The sequence below is a fragment of the Atractosteus spatula genome, chromosome 1 (assembly GCF_055471065.1).
Source record: "Atractosteus spatula isolate fAtrSpa1 chromosome 1, fAtrSpa1.hap1, whole genome shotgun sequence".
Taxonomy (NCBI): Eukaryota; Metazoa; Chordata; class Actinopteri; order Semionotiformes; family Lepisosteidae; genus Atractosteus; species Atractosteus spatula.
Window position 1 is genome coordinate 13675879 of NC_142706.1, and position 24698 is coordinate 13700576.

The 24698-nt window shown below is 36.8% G+C and overlaps 1 protein-coding gene across 2 annotated transcripts in view; it reads right to left on the reverse strand.

Moving 5' to 3' along the window:
* papss1 (3'-phosphoadenosine 5'-phosphosulfate synthase 1) overlaps window positions 1-24182 on the reverse strand; it is a 46667-nt gene extending 22485 nt beyond the window's left edge. Inside the window, exons 1-7 of one of the 2 annotated variants that reach the window (XM_088915137.1) lie at window positions 24124-24182; window positions 10242-10356; window positions 8686-8921; window positions 5854-5992; window positions 2959-3077; window positions 1982-2095; window positions 373-484 (exon numbers count right to left, since the gene is read on the reverse strand). In XM_088915137.1, the coding sequence (XP_088771263.1) occupies window positions 373-484; window positions 1982-2095; window positions 2959-3077; window positions 5854-5992; window positions 8686-8921; window positions 10242-10353 (832 nt within the window). In that variant the 5' untranslated portion in view covers window positions 10354-10356; window positions 24124-24182. Of the gene's footprint in view, window positions 1-372; window positions 485-1981; window positions 2096-2958; window positions 3078-5853; window positions 5993-8685; window positions 8922-10241; window positions 10357-14649; window positions 14872-24123 lie in introns of those variants that run through there. The other variant, XM_088915136.1, reaches the window with a different exon arrangement.
* Window positions 24183-24698: the final 516 nt, after the last annotated feature.

The window sequence follows — 24698 nt, forward strand, 5'->3', positions numbered from 1 at the left end:
GCCATATCTCAACAGACAAACTGAAGTAGGGTTAAAATTGGTATTACACCAGACAACATTTCCTCATCGCTTTTTATAATATTCATTTTATAAAATACTGGCGTTTAGGTTTTACAAGATTTAGGTTTATGTTTTAAATGGTCTTTTTGAAAATCAAGTATTTTGATACACATGTCATTCTATGTTTACGTAGGGGTCATATACTTTATTTTGGAAGTAAATTTATTCTGCTGGGCCTTTGAAACCCAAACCAAAACAAAGCTGTGGGATGGTTTATCTCACAGACTGAATTTAAGCCTATATTAAAACTATACTTAAAGCAAGTCCAACTAGTCTTTGAATATCAACTATAAAAAGTCATGATAGTCTTACCATCCAAAAGACAGTCGAAATGAAGACACTGCAGGTATTCGCGCTCTCTCATGAAGCCATTCAAAGGCGTAGCCCAGCCTTCTGCCAAAACCTGAACCCACTGCATGTCGACCTATTAGAAATGTTAGAAACACAGGTCAGTCATCTTAACTGAGAGCTGGACTTTTCTTACAAAAATTTATTTCACATTTAATGAAAACAAAATACAGCCAAATTCAGAAATCACTTAAGTATTTACGTCATACCAGCTCTCAGCTTATATAGTTCTTTCCAAATATCTCGGCAAGATTTCATAAATTCGGTTTTGCTGGTAGAGCCCATATAATTTTCTAACTAGGTGCTGGCATTAGTTTCCAGCTGAATGACAAATATTTTAAAACCATATCTGGGTGCAGATGTGTTGTTTTCAGCATTATTAAAGTTCAGAAGTATTGCAATTGGTAAAAAAAAGCTCTTGAAATGATAGGATATGCTTCATCTACCATATATTATATACAGTTGGAATGCAGAACAATTTACAAGATGAAACAATGCATCACAGACGGACACTGCTATACTGAGCTTTTTCACTCGTTCAGCAGCAAAAGGGAATTGTTAAAAGGAAGGGCAGGATAGCGAAGCACTATTTAATTCTGGCAATACTGCTTATTCCTTATTATACAGTAAAAGAAAATTGATTCATACATTAACTGTCTCAATTATTTACAAGAAATGCAAAATCGGGATATCGATTACCAGCACTCATTACATAATGAATGGTGGGATGGGCTCTCTGAGTAATTGAATATATAAAATGAAATGTCACAAAGCAGGTTTTCTTTGTTTCTCTAGCACAAAATGATAAATTAATAATAATCAGACAGAAAACCTTTATAATAATATACACACAAATAAAACAAGTATAACAGACAAATAAAAGGCTGGTGGATACCACAAAGAGGAAAAACGTATTTCCACAATTAAGACAAGTCCCTTGTGTAAGGTCACAAGTCGGACTCCTTAGTGGTCAAATTACCTGAAAGTTCTGTATTCCAAGTCTATAAGAAGGAAACTCTCTTATAGAACAAATGGCTTGTTGTCTCATTCCTGTTCTCTTCTACCATGATATAGCATGCTCTTTTTGTTCCTGTCGTCTCTTTTGATCCAGATTTCTTACTCAATATCCTTGACCCCAGGCAACAGTCATTAGAGCTCATCTCAGGAGTACTGCCATTCTGCCTTATTCAAAGCAAAGATATATTCTACATGAAAGTTTTTATCACACAGCTAGTATTACTGTTAAATCAAGGGTTTGCATTCCCATTTCTTGAGAGCTACACATCCTTCTGGTTTACTTTCCAACTGATCTCTATTTACTTAGATTATTTCTTACTAGATTAATTAGCCAAGATTTACATAGATCATTCTTTGTCATTAACTATAAAGAGTCCTGCAAAAGTTGCTGCTAGCTACTTCTGCCTGGTCTGTATGCACATCTCTCTTGCAGAGCTGTACCAGAGCAAATAAAATGTCTAGGAAAAAAAAAAATCGCTAAACTACTGTAACTGCACCATCAAGCAAGATTTTAGAAAAGTTTTGAACATGAAGCAGCAACTACGAGACACCTCACCTTGTTTATCTCGACTGCTGGCAGAGTTTCTGCATCAGCCTTGGCCAAGTCCAGCTTATTCTCCGGCACATACAGCTCCTTAACGTCATAGGATGCATCCACAGGAACTATATCCTGTGCAGAAACAAAAACAAAAGAAAAGACAGACTGCACTTTAGCAATATCAAATAATAAAGTGTTAGCATTATAGAATATGAAAATAATGCTTAATATACTGTAATAGTCAACAGAATAGTTATTTAGAGTTACAGTACAGAGCTCTGAAATTAACAGTTTTACACTGATACTATACTCGTATTGATTACTGTATTTAAACTATGAGAAAACTGCAATGCTGATTAATTTTTAACATACTATGGAAAATCCTAAATTCCAAATCATGACAAAATAGGAGGAAATGTAACTGGAAATTGCTGCTCTATAATAATACATTAATTATTAAGAAATCATTATTTTTAACACAAATGCACTAAAGTTTACAGAAGGTTGACAATGAAAATATCCCGCCTAAGTATCAATGTTACTTTTTCATTCAAGTTCACATCTACTCCACTAAAAGAGCCTGTCACACTCCTCTTCATTCTCCATTTCTCTTCCTTGCAAAACAAACCTTTTTTTATTCCGTTGAATCCCTGGCACACTCAACTGGGCTCTCCCATCCATGGCCAGTGTTCCCTTCACTGGAAGATGCATGTTCCCTGTCTCATCAGAGATCTACTCGCACACCAAAGCTGGCTTAACCATAAGTGTTCAGTTTCCAAATATAAACAACACCAATCTACAGCTCTGTAGAGACTAAATAGAAATCAGGAATGTATACTATATATAACATTTTGCGTTTTGTGAGGATATATTTTGAGGACTGGTATATATCTTTATAGTGCTACTCAGTACCCTTAAAAAGCATTATATTTAACTACTTTATATAACCATTATAGAAAGCATTATGTTAACTATGCACTATGAAGTCAAATTACCCTTTCTTGCAGGAGGTCGATTACTTGCTGTATGCAATCATTAACACTGCAGGAGTCTGTCTTCAAGACCAGCTCTGGGGCTTCTGGTTTCTCATACTCAGAGTCAATTCCAGTGAAGCCTGAAAAAAGGAGAAGGGAACAGAATATAAAACACCACTTCCTACATTAATGGATTGCTGATATTAGCAGAGTCAAGGCCTACCTTTTGAAAAAAAAATATTTTTTCCATAATTACTGATTGGAAACCAAGAATGGAATGTCAAAGCCAGGTTCAAAGAAAATCACTTCTTGCTTCTTAGTAATTTCAGTTACACCACACGTTTACATTGCACCACTCCACCTCCCTCACTATCACATAATACAAGGTAAAGATGAAAACAACATGAAATGCACATTGGCCACGGGATAGGAGGCAACTGTTAAAATTGTTGAAAGACTGGATTTAAGATTGTCTTCCAAGTCATGAAACAACTCTAAATCATTGAATTTGTCATTGTTTCAGATCTTCTCAGCCACCTCAAAACTGTGACCTACAAAGACGATCACGAACAGGTGAGTCTGAGCAAGCTGAAGGAATTGAATAGAGCAAACTTAAATGCACTTGAACCCAGGTAGTAAAACATCTGGGATTTTATTACATGAGTAAATACTCAAAGTGCGTGCCAGATGTTTAATGCCTCAGTCTTCACACCTAGTGGGAACCTCTTACTGCAAAGATGATAACGTGACCGCAGCACATTCCTATACTGTTGTTGTAATCGTTAACACTCGTAAAAAATACCGATACGCAGATGTCTATTTTCTAAGTTCAGCACTCAAGAATATGCTTAAGTTGAGAATGCCAAAACTTGGTCAGCTATATGTGCTTTTATTTTCTTTGCTTTGTAAAGAGCAGATGTTTAATTGCAACGTTTGCCACGTAGTCCCAGTATGCCGCAAAGCTTCATGGGATAAATGTACCAGAATATTTAATTGCAGCTTTTTAAAAAGGCACTCCGAGATGTACAAAACTAAGTAATACTCCCAGAAAGCAAAGAATCTATGAATCTGTGACCATACACTAATTGACTGCAATTAACTGTCAGTTATCACAAATTCAGAGTATCACCAGGAGCTCACAGGTCAGAGAAAACTATAATCTGCTGATTACTATTAAGGGGAACTGCAATGCTATTTTTATATATTGGGGTTAGAAAGAATCAGCACTGATGAGTGCAAACTACAAAAAAGTAAAACCTCCAATTTATACCACAAAATAGAGGAAAATGTCACTTATGTGCAGTGCCATATTCTGCGATTCAGAATGAGGCAACAAAACCGTGGTGACGTGAAGTGGCCCTATTACATAGTACAAGCAGACTTGTGAAAACGTCTCTTTTAATCCAATAGAAATATTGCTCTTAACTTCAGGATGGTTTTGCCAATAAATGGAACTCTGCATGCAGATCACATTAGAATCTCTCTGTGGTGAAATATCTGCTGCACAACCTGTACTTAATTTGCTCGTACATCACATTACATTAGACAATACAGTGACTAACGAGCAGGAAGGGCCGCATTATGCTGCAATTAGTGGGAATTCTCGCTCTCGCCCATGGCGAGACATGGCGTTGAGACAACATGGCGACGTACTTTCACAAAATTAATGATTTTGTGCTCAATTCAAAATTTGTGATTTTCTTCTATACTGTCCATGAATTTATTTTGTTACCAAAATGTAAAAACCGGTTGGACAAATCTGTATTGCGGTTCACCCTTAAGCACTTTATTTCAGTTTTCCCCTAGCAAAGCAGGGTTTTCAGGGAAGTATTGTAGAACTTCTAATACACAGAAGTTTTAGATACTTAATTTGAGATATTATGGATCTCACATAGCACAGGTGTAAAGAAAAAGGTTTGGGAAGACACTGCTCATGTTTTCTCTGTTTTGTCATCTGCATGATAAAAGCCTACTGTACATGTAAAACACAATTTGCCTGTAAACCTGTTACCAAACACTCAATATATGGTCATGAACATGCCAAGCAAACAACCTGTCTTATGTGGTAACAAATACATAATTTAAATGATCTGATAATTCTTTGCTATATGATTATAGTCATATGAGCTACATCCTGTAATATTTTTCTTTGCTAACCTTGCATACTTGAGTTCAGATAACATTGGTTAAACTCCTGATAGTAAAAGTTTTAAGCAGTCTTATATTCCACATCGATGCTAGGGGTGGGTTACTATGAATCACAAAATGCACTAGGCAGAAATATCAAGTTATAGATTTATGGTTTAACAAATAGCAATAAAAAATAAACCTTTACAGGTTTATGACAAAATGCAAACTGATACTCAGTTATATACAAGGGATCCAATTATAGATTAGATAATTATAGATAATTATAGTCTGTTGTTTCATATTCACACCCATCTTAAATTCCAATTCTGCTTTCAGGCAGGACAGCCTGATCCTACTTTTAGAACTGAGAGAACTTTATATTGCCATTATCTCCTCCACACACAGGAAAATAAAAGCATCAATATGATTTGTAGTAAGCAGAGGTGTTTGTACATGCTATAGCCTACATAACAGAGAAAAATTACTATTTCAATGAAAATTAAACTGCAGTTCCCACCTTTTTAAATCAAATATTTCCTGTTTCTATCACTTAAAAGGCTGTGCTACAGCACTCTCTTCCTATAATCAATACAAGAGAGATGATGGTTTCTTTGAACCACTCAAGCTGCTCAAGTATTGCATGAAAAAATTGGATCAGTGGCATCTGATCCCTCTTCTGCATAAAAAACAACTTTTTATGAAGCAACTCCAATAAGATAAAAAAATCTTATTTGATGTTGTAGAACAACTGGCTCCTGAATACTTCTGTCCCAGATAAATAGTCACCTCTGATTTCTCCAGCTCTGGCTCTTTTATAGAGTCCCTTCACATCTCTCTGCTCACACACATCTAGAGGAGCATCCACAAATACTTCAAAAAAAGGCAGGCCTGCAGCTTCATGGATCTTTCTGGCATTGATACGGTCCTAAAAAACAAAACAACATATTATTATAATAATAATAATAATAATAATAATAATAATAAACTTTATTTTATATAGCACCTTTAAAGGTGGCTTCTCAAAGCGCTTTACAGGATGACAACAACAATAAATAAGAAGAATACACAAGATAAAACACAATTACAATATATAGAGGAGACCGTGGATAGTGGTACTAAGAAAAGCAGAGGGGGTGAAGAATGGAACCAGTTAAGTAAAGGCTTTTCTGAAGAAGAGGGTTTTGAGTCTGGATTTGAAGGAGTTTAGAGAAGGTGACTCTCTGATATCCTTGGGGAGAGAGTTCCAGAGCTTGGGAGCATAACAGGAGAAGGCCCTGTCACCCATAAAATGTAGACGGGCTTGGGGGACAGTCAGGAGAGCAGAATTAGAAGAGCGAGGGTTGCGAGGTAGGGAGTAGGGCGATAATAGTTCAGACAGGTACTGAGGTGCCAAGCCATGCAGAGCCTTATAGGTGAGCATGAGGATTTTAAAGTCTACACGGAATTTGACCGGAAGAAATTTGGCCATATCAGGATGGAAACAAAAGAAGAAAGGAACATGACACAGCTGCACCATAGGTAACATACTCTCTTAGGAAGGTAACAGCAACAACTGATAAAGCACCATTTAAATTTTCAACATGAGATCAAGACAACAGATTAATACTTTTTTAAAATAATTAAATCACTATTTACCTGAAATATTCAGCTTGAAATAAGATTTTGTTTGTAATGCAATTTCTAAACATTCATGAATATATTATTTTTAAAGGATTTACATTAGCATTTCCCAACTTTAAGGGTGCTAGGCAAAAACAATTATTCAAACATCTAATCAATTAAACTATAGCATTACACACTTCATGAAAGGTTTTCTCATTTAGTTTAAATTGCTTTATATGTAATAGCATTTTTTACTTAAAACTTAATGAGGAACAGCCTGGATCTGAATTCAGGAGTTGTGGTCAATTAACCATTTCTAAACTACAAATGTTTAATACAAATTTCTCTGTGAATCTTGCCGCTGGATAATTAAAATTTTTAGTTATCTTGAGCTGCATTAAATATTTAAAGCAAAAATATAAATCTGTTTCTTGTGTTGCTCCTTTTAAAATCAATACCAACCATTAATAACTGCTTAAGATTAGCAAAAGCTTAGCAAAAAATGGCTTTTAAAATGCTTTTGTGAGGTAGTTTTGGAAGAATAGCACCTCTTAAGGAGGACAATTCAGGTCAAAAGACACACCTGGTGTAAACGGGTAATTGGCACCCAGTGGGATTGAGATTCCACATGCTAAAGAGGAAAAATTAGGTCTGTTCTGATTGCAACTAGCCACTGGATTAATGGAAAGGTGTATAAGATCAGAAGGAAGCAGCTCACAGCTTGCATCTAGGCCCCAGCATTAAATGAAAGAGAGAGCTCTGGAAGGAGGTCCAAGAAGCAACAGGTTGAGCTGTACTACAGGCTTGTAGGACAAAGGCTACTTCAAGAAAATATATCAGGTTATACTGAGGGGCATCAAGTGCTGGACAGGTGGGCTGTGTCAGGTAGTCTGAGCCTGGTGAGTGAAAAAGGAATAGTGCTGATGGGAAGTATTAATACCTGGAGGAGTAGGACAGCTCATGTGGCAAGGTAGTAGTGTATCTGGCTAAGAAGAAATGTGTCTAGATAGCACAGCTGAATACTCCCGGGCTATCACACCAACAAGCAGGAGTGTGGTCTCACCAGCAGGCAGAAAGAGAAATCAACAAGCCAACTGCTACTATGGCAGGAATGCAAGTGGTAATTACTGAAGAAAGAGCTGCGTCCCTGGCCGAGCAGACCCTGCTAGTACAGCTGAGCTGGAAAGTCTGAATGCCTCTTGGGAAGAGCATATGCTTGGGGAGGAGCGATTATATTTCTGAAATGAAGATACCGTGTGACTGCGTAACACAGAGTCAATGGGGTACACCAATGATTTCCATTATACATTAGAGTCTGATTTGATGGGAGAACAGAGATTAGTGAAGACCTGGAGGTAAGGAAAGCTATGAAAGGAAGAAACCCGAAGAGAAGAGCTACACGGAAGACCATACAGCCGTCTCCAAGAGGAGAGAACCAGGAGGGTTCCATCCACAAGACTGAACCACAGGCCACTAAAAATTTATTTTAAAAAACATCAAGGTGACATTCTAGCAAGGCTGTGATCTTCATGGTTAATATGCAGCTGTTGCCACTCCTTTGTTTCATAATAGTTAATTATTTTATTTAATGCCTTTTAAAAGTAGCTTCACAAAGAGCTTTACAGTAAGAATGGCAAAAAAGAGTTAACAAGGAGAAGAGTTAAAGTTAGGACAACTAAAACAAGAATTTAGAATGCTGTAGAAGATACTGGAGGCCCACATGACCTGATTTCTGACCCAAAAACTTGAAGTGCAGATTAAAGTGTTTTAACAACCTACTCACAAAACGGTATGGAATAATCCATCGACAGCTCACAACAAATATTGTTCTCTGCTGGGGGTTTGGGGGATTGACAGAGGTGGAAAAGAATAGTTGTCATCATATCAAACTCAGTCCTTCAACTGTGCAAAGCAGATTTGCTTTTTTGTCCGCTGCCGGGGTGCAAAGCAGGACTTTCTGCAGATAAACGACTGTGCCTGCACACACTCTTTAATTAAAGGTTTTTGAAATCTCACCCTGCTGTATGGAGAGATGAAGCTGGCGATGCACACGAGACCAGCGTCTGCAAACAACCTTGCTACCTCCGCGATCCGGCGGATATTCTCTTCGCGGTCCTCAGGGCTGAAGCCCAGGTTCTTGTTCAGGCCCTGGCGAATGTTGTCCCCGTCCAGAGTGTAACAGGGAATGCCGTGACACACCAAATACTCCTCCATGGCCATGCTCACCGTGGTCTTCCCGGCCCCCGAGAGACCTGCAACAAAGAAAGACATCAAGCTGAAAAAAATGTGTTTAAGAAACGTTAAAAACACACACTGCGATTCGTTAAATCAACAGACATCTGTGGCCACTTTCACCCTGCCTTGGCTTAAAATTATTTTTTCATACTTTCACAGATGGGAAAAAATGTTAATGTTCTTACTCATAAATTGGAAAAAGTATTTAAAATAATAAAAACCTATAATTACAAATTGATATTTCTGTTTTAATTCTACAGGCAATTTCTTCGACACAGAAGGAGTTAATTAACATTTTGCTGTTGGTACCAAAATCTAACCGGAATTTTGGCTCAGTCAAAAGCTTTTACTCTCCCTTCGGAAACCACGTTTAAACGGAGATCGGGGGTTTCTCATCACCAAGAGAGAAGTTACACGCAAACATTACACTGTGGAATGGTGTGATCTATCAATGGGCAAGCTCGAGGCTATCCCAGAAGGACACAGCAGATGGTAAGACTGCAACCATATGACTGCTCCCCGCAAGGACGGGACACAGGTTCACTGCATGGCCACAAAGTAAGAGAAAAATTAGAATAGCATAACTTTGAGAGGTGAGAGGAAATAGGGCAGCCAACAAACTCTCAAGCAAATTCGACTCACACAGATAAAGTCCATACTCAAAGGACCCAGGACCTAGAAGCCAGGAGGCAGCAGTGCTGAATACCACACCATCATGGCAACTGGGCAGGTATGAATCCATCACGAATTTAGGAAAAGTTTAAATGGAATGTATTGATGCAAGTGAAACTCAAGAACATCAACTCCTTTAAGAGGGTTTCAGGTCACTCTGCAAACACATTTAGTGTGCTCCGTGGCACAGAAAATAACCAAACTGAAAATTCACTTTTGAAAACAACCTAGAGGTTTACTCAGGGCTCTGTTTTCAATAGCCCAACAATTTATTTTGCCCTAAATTGCTGGAGGACGTGAACCACAAAATATGGTAAAAAATTTTTGAAAAAACAGAGGCATCAGGTTAATCACCAATTACCAAGATAAGATACTACTTGTCTTTTGACCGAATAGATATGTTAAATCTCAAGGTTCCAAAAACCTTTGGATTTATAACATTCAATACCGTAGTTAAAAAGTAATGTCTCAGGACTGATAATTGTTAATACAGTCTTCAATTCCGATTTAATGTGAGCAACTTTCCCATGCATTACAAAAGGAACAATGCATTTATTCTAAATTTTGAATCAACAAATGACTGAAAAATAAACATTGACTAAAATGCGACTACTGTTATTAATCATATTACAGTTCTGAGACATGGGTGGAAGTCAGGACGCTACCTGTCAGCCATACTGTACAGCCACGGAACCCTCCTCTGGTGCCAACCACTTGACCACGCTTGTTTCTGCTGACATGGTGAGCTTGATACGTCACATTAGTAGCTCTCTGCATCCCCTGTAACAATTAAACAAATTAAAACACTTATTCACAGAAAGCACACTAGACACACACTAGAACATGTATTAGTAGAACTGGTAACAAAAAACCTTGATTAAAAAAACAGCATAATACCTCAAATAAAATGAAAGCATCCCATGCACCATTAACAAAATGAAATATGAATTCTAACTTCAGCTAAGTATGCCCGCTACATTTTTACATAAATTAAAGAGGGCAATAGTATGATTTTGGCTATTTCTAAATCTGTTTAAATTTTCAGGGTAAATAGATCATGCATTCTGTTTTCATCAGGATATTTTTTTTATAAAATCAGAATGATTAAACTTTCAATAAAAATGATCACTTTTTATGGCTGTGAAGTAAGACAAGAAGATGGAAAAAGAGGCAGGCAATACCACAGTTCAAGTCATATAATATGAAAACATCTTTCTGATACAGATTCTAAGAAGAGTAAGAGTAAGAGTAAGTAAAACATGTTTACATTTACATATTTTAAAAGAATGAGTTGTACTGAATGGGCAAAGTATGAAGAGTACTCTTCTACTACTACTATGCAAGATTTGCAAGAATATAGGATCATTAAGTTATACCTAAGACTTTTGGTTGGTGTCTACCGGCTTATCTTTTAAATCACGTACATACTGCAAATATAAAGTACAATCTTAATTGTTCAGATTGCAGTTTACATTTCCATACAGTTCTGGTGACCTAGTTTTAATTAGTTGTTTAAAAAAAATAAAAGCTGATGGAAGATTTACCATTTTGATAATGCTACAAATGTTTAGTATGCTATTCTAACAGGAAGTAACATTATGTTACATTCTGTTTTAAGAAAATCATTCAGATTTTATCTCAGCTTTGAGTGCCTTGCAAACACCCTGCATTTCTATGTACATGTGACTATGGGCAATGTGCTATTTTGCAGTGAATAATGGAAGGACAAAACCATAGGGGAAAATGAAGCTGTATTCCTCTCACGTATATATTTGACCATGTGCTGGAGGTCATGCTTAATATATGATCATGTTCAGGATGGTTTAGCAACTAACCATTTAATATTTGGTCTTCTGTTACAGAGAGGGACTACTGTATATCCTATATGCTATGTTTAGAAGGCAAAGTTTAGGTTCAAAACCATGTAAAAATACTCAAATGAAAGCAAAAGTTTTGGTTTGTCGCAATGATTTTCACCCAACAAATGACATTAAAGAAAACACTTCTCCTTTCTGAATTTCCACACTTGGTATTTATTAGCATTTTCCCTGAAAAGTAGCTACATTTTTTGTGAGGCATAGGTAAAGTTTTTTTCTCCTCTGGAATGCAAACTGTTCTTGTGTAATGAAAGGACTTTGAGTAACTAACTTTACAAACTTGAAACAAATAAGAAAAAAAGAGCCTACATATAAAAATAAATTTTGCCTTCAATATACCCTTTTTCATTCCTTTAAAGAAGGGCAACGTCAATCACTATCACCTTTGCTTAATCACCAACTGTTTTTAAAAACAATTGGGAAGCTCTTCTTTTTTCTTCTATTTCACCACTTTTTCAAAGAAATGTTAGCTAACACCAACTACACAAATCGCCTTTTAATCCAGTTAACTACTACTTTTAGCTGCTCTCTCTAGTTCTTGGAAAGTCTAAAAACAGACTTATGGTTTGCTTTCAGTGTTTTTCAATTTTCCTTCTTGTCTTTCCATCATAATACTTTTCCATCACCTTTTATTCTATCCCTGTGTTCCTCGTCTCACTAGACATCACATATAATGGTCACAAGTTTTGACAACAATGTAATGCTCTGCTGTAATTTTCAGCCTCTGTTTACACTTTGCCATCTTAATTATTTTCTAATTTAGCTGATTAATATAGATTATTGATCCTCAAAGGCTGTCATCTTGCAGGCATTAAGTAAATCATTCAGCACAGATCTAGACCTTTGTTCATAGCTCCTAAATATTCAAATGATTGAACCAATTAAATAATTCAGAGCACAACCAAAACTAAAAACAGAGGACACTATGGCTCTGAGGACCAGGGTTGGGCTCATTTTATTAAAATAGTTACAGGGGGCCTACTAAGTGGCAGAGTGGTATGGTCCTTCACTCGACCACAGATTTCTCTCTTTGATCACAGGTTTGAGCCTGGGTCCCATCACTGTGACCAAGAATCATAGATGAGAGCCAAGACAGGTAAAACACACATCTGGATGTTCCAAATTTGCTGGGTGAAAAGTGGTTCTGATTTTTTTTTAATAAAAAAATTTGAAAGTGTAAGCTTAATTTTGAAGATGTAAAAATACATTTTTCCTACACTTAAATAAAACGTCAAAGCTTTTTAAAGTTTGTTAAAGTGGGGCTTACACACAAAAATGTAAATGCCCTGTTTATAAGAACAGTATGAACAACGTAGTCTAATAATACAATAAGGATTTTTTAAGTTATCAGGATTTCTTTAAAGTTATTCTCCCAAAACATAATAGCAAAACAGTCAAAGATCCTCATATTTCTTCTATAAGAACCATTTTCCTGTTATGGTTGATTTAGAATGTCTCATTTCTTTACCCCAAAATAATTTTTTAAATGTAATATCTTACTATTATAAAACAGTTTCCTGCAAATTTAAATGATTCTAAATGATTCAGGTGTCAAATATAATGCAATTGTCCTTCCAAAGAGTTACTTACAAAATCCATAAGGTGATTAATTTCTTAATAAGAAGAAAAATTGTGTTACAGAGCAATTTGATCACTTTTGGGCTTCTATAGAACCCCACAGTAGCTGCTGTATATTTCAAATATGATGTTACAAGCCCATTTGCACACAGATATGTTAAAATATTGTTTTAAAGTAAACAGAGTGCGAAACATGAACTATATTAAACAAAATACAGTATAAATACAGTGAGATTTACACAAAATATAGTGTGAGATTTATTGGTTTCTATAACGGGAAATATATCTCGAAGGCCTAGATTAGTCTGATGACTTGTATGCAAAATACACGCATGCATAGATCGGTGAAGGGCACTGCTGATCAACTATGATAACTAGACTGAAATTTCAGCAGAAATTAACTGACAAGCTGATTGGCGCTTTTAAATACAGATGATAAGCTTCCTTAACTTTACCAGTCCTGGAAGTGAAACATGAGAAAATAAGAGCCGTCCAGATTGGTGTATCTGCTTTTGTAATTATCAAGCTTTAAGGTCACTTCTACACGTAAAAGGAAATTTCCACTTGCAGTATCAGCATTAGAAAGGGAGATATGCTGATAAGTACGATAACTGATTTCATGTCATGGATGCGGTGAAAGGGATTTTAAAATTCAAAACATTCAAAATACCCCTTTTGGATTTATAACGATTTATCATTGGCATATACTGATCACAATGTCGTTTTAAAAAAGCACTCTGTTTATACCTTACAGATTGCATTTTTGTTATAAAAGATATGTGCGCTGACTGTAAGTTATAATCATTAATACAACTGCAATGTCCATCAAGACCCAGTATCGACAATTTCGACGCCTTCTTAGTTACTAGGGTGTAATTATGATATCCATTCGTATGGTGTAAGATGAAGCAGAATAATAGAATATTCGAAATTATACTCTTCCCTCTTTGAATCACCCATACTCGCAGTTAACTTGGTTTAATACCGTCATCATTACTGGTATATTAACATTTTGCGATCCAGCGATCTGTTCAATTACAAGTTCTAGATGCTCATGTTCCAACTCAAAACAACAGGAAAAAAAATCAGTTTCTGTAAGGATAAAAAAAAATGTGTGTTTATGCTTGTTTTATCACCATTAGCTTTATTTCAATCTGAACTGATACGTCACTCACGAAAAGCTGTTGCGCTTTAATCAAAATAAGGGATTAAACGTAAAACAGTCGCTCAGGAAAGGTATGGTATGATTTGCCTCAAAGGGGTCGTTTGAAAAACGGGATACATTTTTATTCCTAACAAAATCAATTTCCAAGTTTTACATTGAGGCGACTCGTTCCCTTTAGCCTGCATTCATCTGTATTACACGTCAGAAGTTAACCTTCTCAGTGTTTCCACCTCGTCTACAAGCCTTGCTAATTGGGCTATAGCGGACTGGACCGGTACTGAAACACCTCCAAAAAACACCGGGAAAAAAGGGCATTCCCTTTTCATTTGCAGCTGCAGACACACCAACCCCCTCTCTTAATACACTCGCTCGGCACTGGCCAAAAAAGACGAAAAACGTGAGACCATCTACTGCCCAGTCTGAATCTCAGGCGGCGGCAGTCACAAAACTCACCCACTTCTCCGCCTCGTTGCTCAGTTTTGCTTTTTTGTGCGAACTCCCTGAAGTATCCATAGTACTCTCAGACAGACGGTCCTTTAATTTTAATTGCTGCGTACCTAAAGAAAGAACCCCCCTTTTCTAAGTATTTTTCTCCTTTACTACCCAGGTACCGGAGAACCTAAAAGAGGAACCAAAAAGACCCACCGGAACCAACTTCAGCACCGGACGTGACGTATGCACTACATTTGGTAAGGTGTCTCCATGACAACCGCCTCCAAGACGTGACAAAAAATATACAGCTTTGGATACACGTCAATGATCAGCACTTCAGTACCGCACTTTAATTATGTATTTGTAGGCTTAGTTATACTATCCTATAAACATTTGTCATTTCCTCACAAAGACATTTATGACACAACTTCAGTGGAGTTCTGATTGGTTTTACCTGTAGTTCATCCATGCATTTATTTTCTAATCGCTTTATTCACGAATACAGGGTCTATAGTTCAATGACACGTAAAAATAAAGTCCATATTAACGAGTGGAGAAACTGCAATACAATTTTACAGACATAGGGATTTTAATTGTATATAATAAGCAGTATTTGTAACATGTCAAAGCAACGCTTGGTGTCGCTATTTCACTAGATGTAACTTCAGAAAACTAAGAATAAGATCAAATCAGTAAGGAAACCAATGCAAATACTCCAAACATTAATAACATTTTTATATAACTTTGATACCATTCATTTCACAAACACGATGTAATACATTGTCACAGCTATTTATCCAGGAAATTAATATGTTAATAAAACTAACGTTTTTTTTAACTATTCATGCATCTACCCAAGAAGCAAGAATGCCAAGTAACACTAGACATGACTGTGCAGGTTTCAGTTAAGAAGGCCATAAGTCAAGCCATTCAGACAGAAAAGTGTACTAATAATACGATTATTGTTAAATAAAGTGCAGCAAAATAAAAATACAAAACTTTTTCTGTACAGTGAATAATGATCAAAATAATTGGAAAAGATTGTTCCAGGTGCAGCATTTGTTTCGCGAAGAAAAGCAAAAAATGCAGCAAAATGTATTGAAAATCACAGCAAGCTACTTTAAAATTGCTAGGCTGGTAACCCTGGTGTGGATATACAAACTATATACAGTACATGGTTGTACACCTATACCAGGGTTACATGTTTAAAGCAATAGTATTTCCACAATGGGCAATGACATAACAAAATGCGACCAAGCAATGTTCCCTGGTTGAAAGAAGGACATGGAGTAAAAGTTGCATCAAAAACAGCCACCAGATTTCTCACTTGACCACAAAATCAGGGTTGAACAACATGGATAGTCATACTTAGCCAAATTTAGTTTCAGTATTGATGTGTAGAACTTAGTAAAATTATCTCTAATCATAAATTAAATCTAAGTTACATCGGCAGATCCATGCTTGAACCATGAACCTTTATCGTGCTTACATGTTTACATGATAAAGGAAGTAAAGGGTATTTAATTGTTTAGACTTTTCGGAACAAAAGTATTTTCTACCAACCAATATTCAGTAACCCACAACACTAGAACTGCTAAAAGAAATCCCAGCCTAAAAGATTAAAATTAACAGGATACTTTACCAGACAGATTCCCAAGTTGGCTATTAAAAGAATATTCATAACTGTTGAATTTCACCCTTTATTGTCTTAAATCCTATACAATTTGATGTGTATCCGAAATTTTATATTCTGTGTTTTTAAGTAAAATATATACTGTATATATAATGGCTACTGCACATTAGATGTTGTTGATCAATTTAACAAATTATTGGTAAGGAGGTTTTGTATACTAGATTTTTTTTTGCCTTACAAATAATTTTCTTTATTTTTACCACAGTGGGTCCTTCCTGTGTTCTTTAAATAGGTAGGCAGTTTAGTCTTCTATAATAACTTGTTCTTTCTTTACTGGACTAGCTTCTGTATAAAATTGTTTAGAAAAATGTAAATGTATTTTTGTTCTTTGTAGACAGATTTAATCTAAATGTCTAAATGTCTAGTCTGCCCAAGGTGAGGTATGACGTAGGCATCTAAACGATTCCAGAAACCTCCTTAAAAGGCTTATGTGCTTAAAAGCTTATGTGTAACTACTAATTTTTGGATGTTAAAATGCAGCTTTTCCATTTATTTATAGTTAGTTGTCATGACCTATCCCAAAGTCTGTGAATTAAATGATAACACATTTCTGTGTGCACTCACATTTGGATTCATTTAAAATGGATAATATTTACTTTAATTAGGAGCTTTTACAAAACCAATCCTTCATAGTCCATCTCAAGTCTTTAATCGCAAAATGAGTGTCGACCTTATACAGAAAAGTTTAGTAAACACAGCTTGATACTGTATCTGTGCTCATACTGTAGATAAACTGTGCATTGTGAATAAATGCATTTCAATCTTGCTTGTTGTCTTGGTGTCTACATCTCAAAATGGAAGAAAAAGCAAGTACACAGCATTCCTGGGAAGTAAAAGAGCATCATGTTTAGCTCCTCCACTACGTTTTAATGGAAAGCTTTAAAAGAGTCATTGAATTACATTTTTTCCCAGGGAAATTGACATTATTGACATTATGATGGAAATCTAAAGGCCTGCATCTTGTGCTCTTTTTTCCAATGTTCATTAATTTAAAAAAAACTCGTGCCACTTATTTAATATCCTCTTCACTTCTCAAGTCTTTTTTATCTGAAATGATGGAGCTGATTCTACACATCTCCAAGAGCCCTTCAATAGCACCATCTTCAGCAGAGCATTTACATGCAAAGCTAAATAAGTCAGATTTTTCTTCATAATTTAACCACTGAACTCCCTGTCAAAACTGTACACAACATGTGAATAGAAAAGTTCACACACGATAAATTACACAGACCATGCTTGGCACACCTCCACCCTGGTGTTACCATTTTGATCATGGTCCTGAAAAATAAAAATGTTCTTCCTTCATACAGTATATTGTTTGGCGAAGAGGTGGCCAATTATAAAAAAACATAATCCACAGTTTCAGATAAAACTCTCTTTTTTTTGAGTAATGAGCTGTTAGATTAAGTAAGGAGTGGCCACTGCTGTCCTCAAGGCCTGCAAGGTTTTTGGACTTTGCATTTCAAAGTGTATATGAATCATTATTATATTTGTATTTATATTTAAGAGTTTATATGGCAGTTTGTCCTGTCATGATCAGATGTAAGAAGTTGTTCACACATATTGCTTGGGAGCGAGTCACTCTCTATCACATGCAAAGTGCATTCTGGGGACAGCCTTTGAGGCGAATCTCATCCCTGCACTTGATGTAGGGCTAATATTAAAATTAATAGGGTATGTAGTGTCAACTGGATATACTGTATATACTGTAGCTAAGCTCTTGAGAGGATTGACGTATGGCTGAGCTTCAAGCAAATGTAGAGGATTTTGGTAAATACAGTACAATATTTTAATGCTAGAAAACTTTTCTCATACGTTGAGAGCAAATGCTACTGATTTTCTCTATATTTTTTAAAGGCCTTGGCTGGGTTTAAGTAGATACAAAGAATGTGCTTTAGTTCCTACCATGATTGCAGTCTACTAGTAACCCTAGTGGCTGACCTCTTCTTCACAAAGAGTGATGGGAGCACAGTAATAATGGCATGCCCAGTTACATATGCTAGCAAGGGTAGCCCCTGGCTAAAAAAAAAAGTTTACATATGACCAGTACATTGGTGGCACAGTGGTTATCATTGCTGCCTCTCAGTGCTGGGGTTCAGTTCCAAACCTCTCTGCATGGAGTTTGTACATTCTTCCTGTGATTACCGTAGTTTCCTTCAGTTTCCTCCAACAACCCAAAGACATACTGCTAGGTTAATGGGACAATTGGCCCCAGGTGAGAGTGTGTGAGTGTCTCTTATTTCATAATTGAATCCAAGCCCTAACACAGATAAAGTGGAATACTACCTATGTAGGAACAAGTAATAGGTTTATTCCTATTACTAAGTAATATATTTCACCTCTGAAGGCCATGATCACACTAATCTCTCCGTCTGTGTTCTCATAGATGGATTTCCTAACTCCTAGGAAATATCACACCTTTCCTCTTCTCTCAATGACAGACTCATTTTCAGACAAATTCTCTCTGTTCATTGTAGGTTTCATTTTACACCTCTCTTCACCTATCCACTTCACACTACCGGATTGGCCACTCTGTTCCCTGCTCCTGCCTCCTGCTCCTCCTCTCTCCCGGCTTTTGTTCTCCTGCTACATTACCTTTGCTTATTGCCCTGTCTTTCTCACACCTGAAGAAGGCTCCATGGCCGAAACGTTGTGTTTTCTTTCTTCTCTTTTCAGCATGGAATAAACCTATTACTTGTTCCTTTGCAGCCTACGCATGCTGACGCAGCTACCCACCTGAAGTACTTCTACTACCTATGTAGCTACTTATTGCTTTAATGTGTACTTTGTTATAGTTCTTTGAAGTACAGTGTATCATTATGTTTATAAAACATTTTAATATTTCATAAATGTAACCTGTGTAGATCATATAACCATTAAATGGATATATTTTGTATACATACGGGTTATATGGAGAGGTGTACCACAGGAGTCTATATTAGGACCACTGCTCTTCCTAATTACAGTATATTAATTGTCTAGATAGCAAAGGCTGTAAGAAATTAGAGTAAAAGTAGAGACTGGGGCAACACTTGATACATGACATTCAATGTACAGTACATGAAGATAGCAATAACATAAAATAGAAATATAAAGTGAAAAGCCCCAAGCACAAAGGTGATACCTATACAAAAGGCTTAGTGGTTTGTGTTGAAATGTGCTTTTCATGTGAAATAGAAGTGCAACACTAAAAAAAGCAATCATAAGGAAGGAATGTTGTACACAGACTTTAAGTCAAGCAATATTATGTTAAATTTGTATAATGCAGCCATCCATTTTCTAAGCCACTTCATCCAATCTGGGGTCACAGGGGAGTCGGGGCCTACCCCGGCAACAATAGGCACTAGGCAGACCCATCACAGGCCACACATACAGACACAAACACAGACATGCACACAGTTACATCAGGCACATTTTTCCAGGAAGCCAAGTAACTTACCAGTATGTCTTTGGTCTGAAGGAGGAAACCTGAGCATCCAGTGGAAACCCAGGTGAAAATGGGGAGATTGTACAAAATCCACACGGATATTCAGGTTGGGAATTGGACCCAGGGCCCCAGAGCTGTGAGTCATTAATGCTAAACACTGCACCACCATTCCACCCTATAATGAACTAGTAACCCCTTATTTACCATTGATCAAGACCAGGTGGATGGGTGGATACAAGCAAACTTATTTACCATATTATATACAATTTTGGTCACCACGATACAAAAATTATAGTGCTGCTCTGTAATCAGTCCTCTAGAGATCAAGGTTCCTGGGATGAAAGGAATGTCTGACTCCGCCAGACTAAAAGAAATGAATCTTTTTCATATTCAAAAATTCAAGTATTCCAAATCTTCAAAGTCATTAACCAAGTCAACCCCAAAGAGGTCTTCTGAAGAAATTGCAACACAAGAGGAACCAGAGGATAAAACTGAAAAGTATATGGAAGTGTATTTAAAACTGAGATCACGAAACATTATTAAGATACCCAGTTATCGCAGATGTCGCGGAAGAATAGCTGCATAATTCAAGCTACTTTTTTGTTTGTGTTCTGTCTTGTTTTTTTAACTCTGTACTCACAAGATGTCCTGAACTGAATCAAAATAAGAAGCACTTTGGTAGAAGTGTGAAATTAAAAATAAAATAAAAAATCAAACAAAGGTCTGAAAATATATTCTGCACTTACAGTATTAGGTGAGTGTAAATCTATATTGCTATTAAAGACAGATTTACTTAGATTTACTAGGTGAAATCTAGCGTGGACTACAGCTGCTGGCAGGAGTAATGTTTGTTTTAGTGACACATCCACCATAACAATCTCTACAATGTAATGGCTTACATGTCCTGTAACTTCTATATTTTTGCCACGCTAACAACTTTTTGGATAAGTGTAGCTACGAGCTGCACCGCACCCTGCATGACTCAATAAAGTCACAAACATAAAACTTGTTTATACACAGCAACAGAAATACCAGAAAGCATTCTGTTTTTTCACTATTTAAGAATTAACAGTGTACAGATATTCAATAAAATTCACCAAACAGACAAAATCCTCAACAGGTGCATTAAAGAAGGAAACAAATGTTGTGCAGCTGGGTTTTTGAAAACAGGTACAATGAAATGACCATTATTAAAAAGCATAGTTTTAGCCATGTTTCTGATTAAATTTATAAATTCTTGGTGGAGGCTCTCCTCTCTATTTCTGGATAATTGAAGAATGTTGAATATTCTGTTTTAAAACAAAATGGTTAAAGAACGAAAGTAATCTATTTTAGTGTGGGAAAACCAAACATTTTAAGGCCAATTCAAAAATCCTAAATATATGAATACCCCAGTATTGTGACTCTAAGCAAACACCTTAAAGAAAATATCCCTGTCATAGATACAGTATGTTACAGACATTTATAGAAAGAAAATTTAGGAATAGAAATAGTATATACTTTTCTATATAATAGAAGTAAGAAGTAGTTAATTTACTTTGGATATGAACTTGTACTTGAAATACAGTGGGTTCAGATCCCAAGTGAGACACTGCTTTTCTACCCTTGAGCAAGGTACATCACTTGAATTGTTTCAGTAAAATACTCTACTGTATGAAAGGGGGCAAATGTAAGTCACTTTGGAATAAAATAGTGTCAGCCAAATGTATATATAAATATAAGTACGTATCACTGGTTTGCCCATTTTCCTGTATAATTAAGAGAGCACTTATTGCATGTAAAATGTATCCTCCCCTAATATACACAGACCTGCCCTAGACAAGCAGTTATTTTTACTCTATTCTTCCCACACGTTTCAGACTGACAAAGATTAAAAACAGCCGGTCTGTGTTACACAGTGGCAGTGATTGGGTGTCCCAGGGACAGAAAGGTGGTCAAATCTTAATACTTCCAAAATAATAAAAACTATTTACAGCACATGATGTTTTGTATGATCCAAAATTCTGTTGTTAGAACCACATAAAATAACTTAAATGTATATAATAATAGAAGTAGTTCAAGTAGGTAGTTGCGTCATCATGTGTACAGTAGGCTGCAAAGGAACAAGTAAAGGTTTATTCCATGCTGAAAAGTGAAGAAAAGAAACACAAAGTTAACATTTCTGCTGTGGAGCATTCTTCGGGTATCGAAGAAGCCCACTCCCACAGAAGGCTCCACAGCCGAAACATTAACGTTGTGTTTCTTTTCTTCACTTTTCAGCAAGGAATAAACCTTTACTAGTGCCTATAATAATAGAGTTTGTATCTCAGTCAATATAATGGTACAGAGACCATACCATCCCCAACCTTTTATTTGTAGCATTTTTTAGTTAAATTTTGAAAACTAAACAAAAGCAACATAATTACAACATATACAAACAATATATTGTTCAAAGCTTTTAGAGTAAGAGAACGTATTGCTCCCCACTGCACCCCAATCATGACTAATTCTCTTTCCGATATAAATATAATAAGGGGGAGAACTGATTTCAGAGGAGAGAAGACAGACGTGCCAAGAGAAGACACAACTGCCCTTCATCCAGGACTGGCCTTTTGTGACATAATGTAGGTGTGGGCTTAAGGTGCACAAGCATCTGAGGATGCACTGTTAATAAAAGGCTCCTGGGAAATCCCGCGCATGACATCACTTATTGTTAAGGCTCATGATCTAAATAAGGTAAACTTTTTCTATCTATTCAAATATTAAATAGTTTGTCTTTCCATGTACAAAATACACTGTAGCCTAATAAAATTGTTTTTACACAAATATTGAGTTGCAAAACTGTAAAAAAGTTTAATTGTGCTTACACTTGAGTATTTTCTTCTCTGCGGAAACTTCACTCTGCTTTGATAGGTTAGAACATGTCATAATTTCGCCAGGGATTTTGGGTAACACCCTTCAGTGATGTCTGACCTGACGTGCACTTAGAAGACCCACTGGGGATGTTCATGAGTACCCCTGTGAAACTCAAATTAGAAATAGGATACCCTAAGCCCTTGTAGACCCTTGCAGTAATGTGCATATGAATAGCACAATACCACAACTGTGGATACAGGGACACACCCAAGGCCTCTTGTACTGACTGTTCCAACAATTATATCAGCCACTGGGTGGGAGGTGCAAGCGTTTGAGGGGAGTCTGAGGAATGCAGAATAAGAAAACCCATGTAGCAATCGCAACCATAGGTTTTCTGTCCTGTGGTATGAGGGTTGTCAATGGAACCCTTGATTGCTTACAATCTCCCACTGAAAGAAGTTATAATACAATCAGTTTTCTCTAGGTATTTTGCTGGAAGTGGGCAGCATAGTGGCACAGTGGTTAGCATTGCTGCCCTTGCAGTCCTGGAGCCCTGGTTTCAATTTCAGATCTGGGGGGTTGCTATCTGCACAGAGTTGGTATGTTCTCCCCATGTTTGCATGGTTTTCCTCCGGGTGCTCCAGTTTACTCCCACAGTCCAAAGTCCCACTGGTGGGTTAAGTGGCTTCTGGGAAAATTGGCCCTAGGTGTGACTGAGTGTCTGCCCTGGAATGGATGTCCAGGGTGTACCGTACCTGCTGTATGCCCCTTACTTGCTGAGATAGCATCTGGCTCCAGCTGCATTGGAAGAAATGGTTAGAAAATGGATGGGTGAATTTTGCTGGAAGTGAAATGGTGGTCATGGGAAATGCATGATTAACCCAAGGGAGTCTATTTTTCTAGTGGCAATCCTAACTGAGTGCAGTATTGTAGCTGAGAAAAAAGATCTTTGTGTGGCATTGATCTAGTTGGGTGAACCTAACTCTGCAATGGCCACTAGATGCTACTAATGTGGCAGTGTGAAGAGTTCGTTATCACTTGTTAATCAATTGAATGTACTGCCATTGTCAGCATGTGCACATGGGACATGATTGCTAGGGAGGAATCGTTTAAGTTTGTATCTTGTGTTTTGCTCATTTGAGTATTGATAGATCAGAGCTGAAGCAATGTTTGAAGAAGGCAGTGGGCAGATTGTTGCTGGCGGAAGTCTGTATTCTTAGATGTCTAGATCTTCTGTGTTTGTGCAAGGTCAGTTTCATAGGCATTCTGATGTGTAGGTAGAATACTGTCCTTGAATTAGGTTTTCTTTTGTTGCTCCTGTAAAATGTTTCTTTACTTGTGTTAAAACAAAACGTAATAAAGTCAGGAATCAAAGGAACAAGTAATAGGTTTATTCCATGCTGAAAAAAGAAGGCGGCCCCTCACACCTGAAGAAGACTCCACGGCCGAAGCATTGTGTTTTCTTTCTTCTCTTTTCAGCATGGAATAAACCTATTACTTGTTCCTTTGCAGCCTACACATGCTGACTTTAGCTACCCACCTAAAGTCAGGAATCCATCTGGACCTTTGTATTAGCGATCAGAGTAATTTTATGAGTGAAGTGAAAGAAAACGTTAATTTCCTTCACAATCTTGCTTGTGATGAAGGGCTGTTGGATACTTCTCTCGTAACACCTTCAGACGCCTGACATTCCTGTAAGATATGTAAAGAAAGGACATTTAATTTTTGTATAGCCACTCTCATTATTGTCCTTAATATCATAATTCTCATGTGTGTATTCCCTATTCATTTGCAGGTTTTGACTTCACACCTCTCTTCCAGTTCTTCCAGAGTGTTGATACTCCTTCTCACCTGCTTCTCGGCTCCTCTCAATTACCCTGTCTGTTCTCCCAAAACATTATTAGCTGCTGGTTCCCCTATCTTCCTCACACCTGAAGAAGGCTCCACAACCAAAACGTTGTGTCTTTCTTTTCCTTTCAGCATGGAATAAATCTTTACCTGATCCTTTGCAGCCTATGCATGCTGACACAGCTAACTACTTGAACTTCTGTGTATTAAATGTTGACTTTGATACTGTGTTATGCATTACCTGTTGTGGACCCACAGTTTGTACTT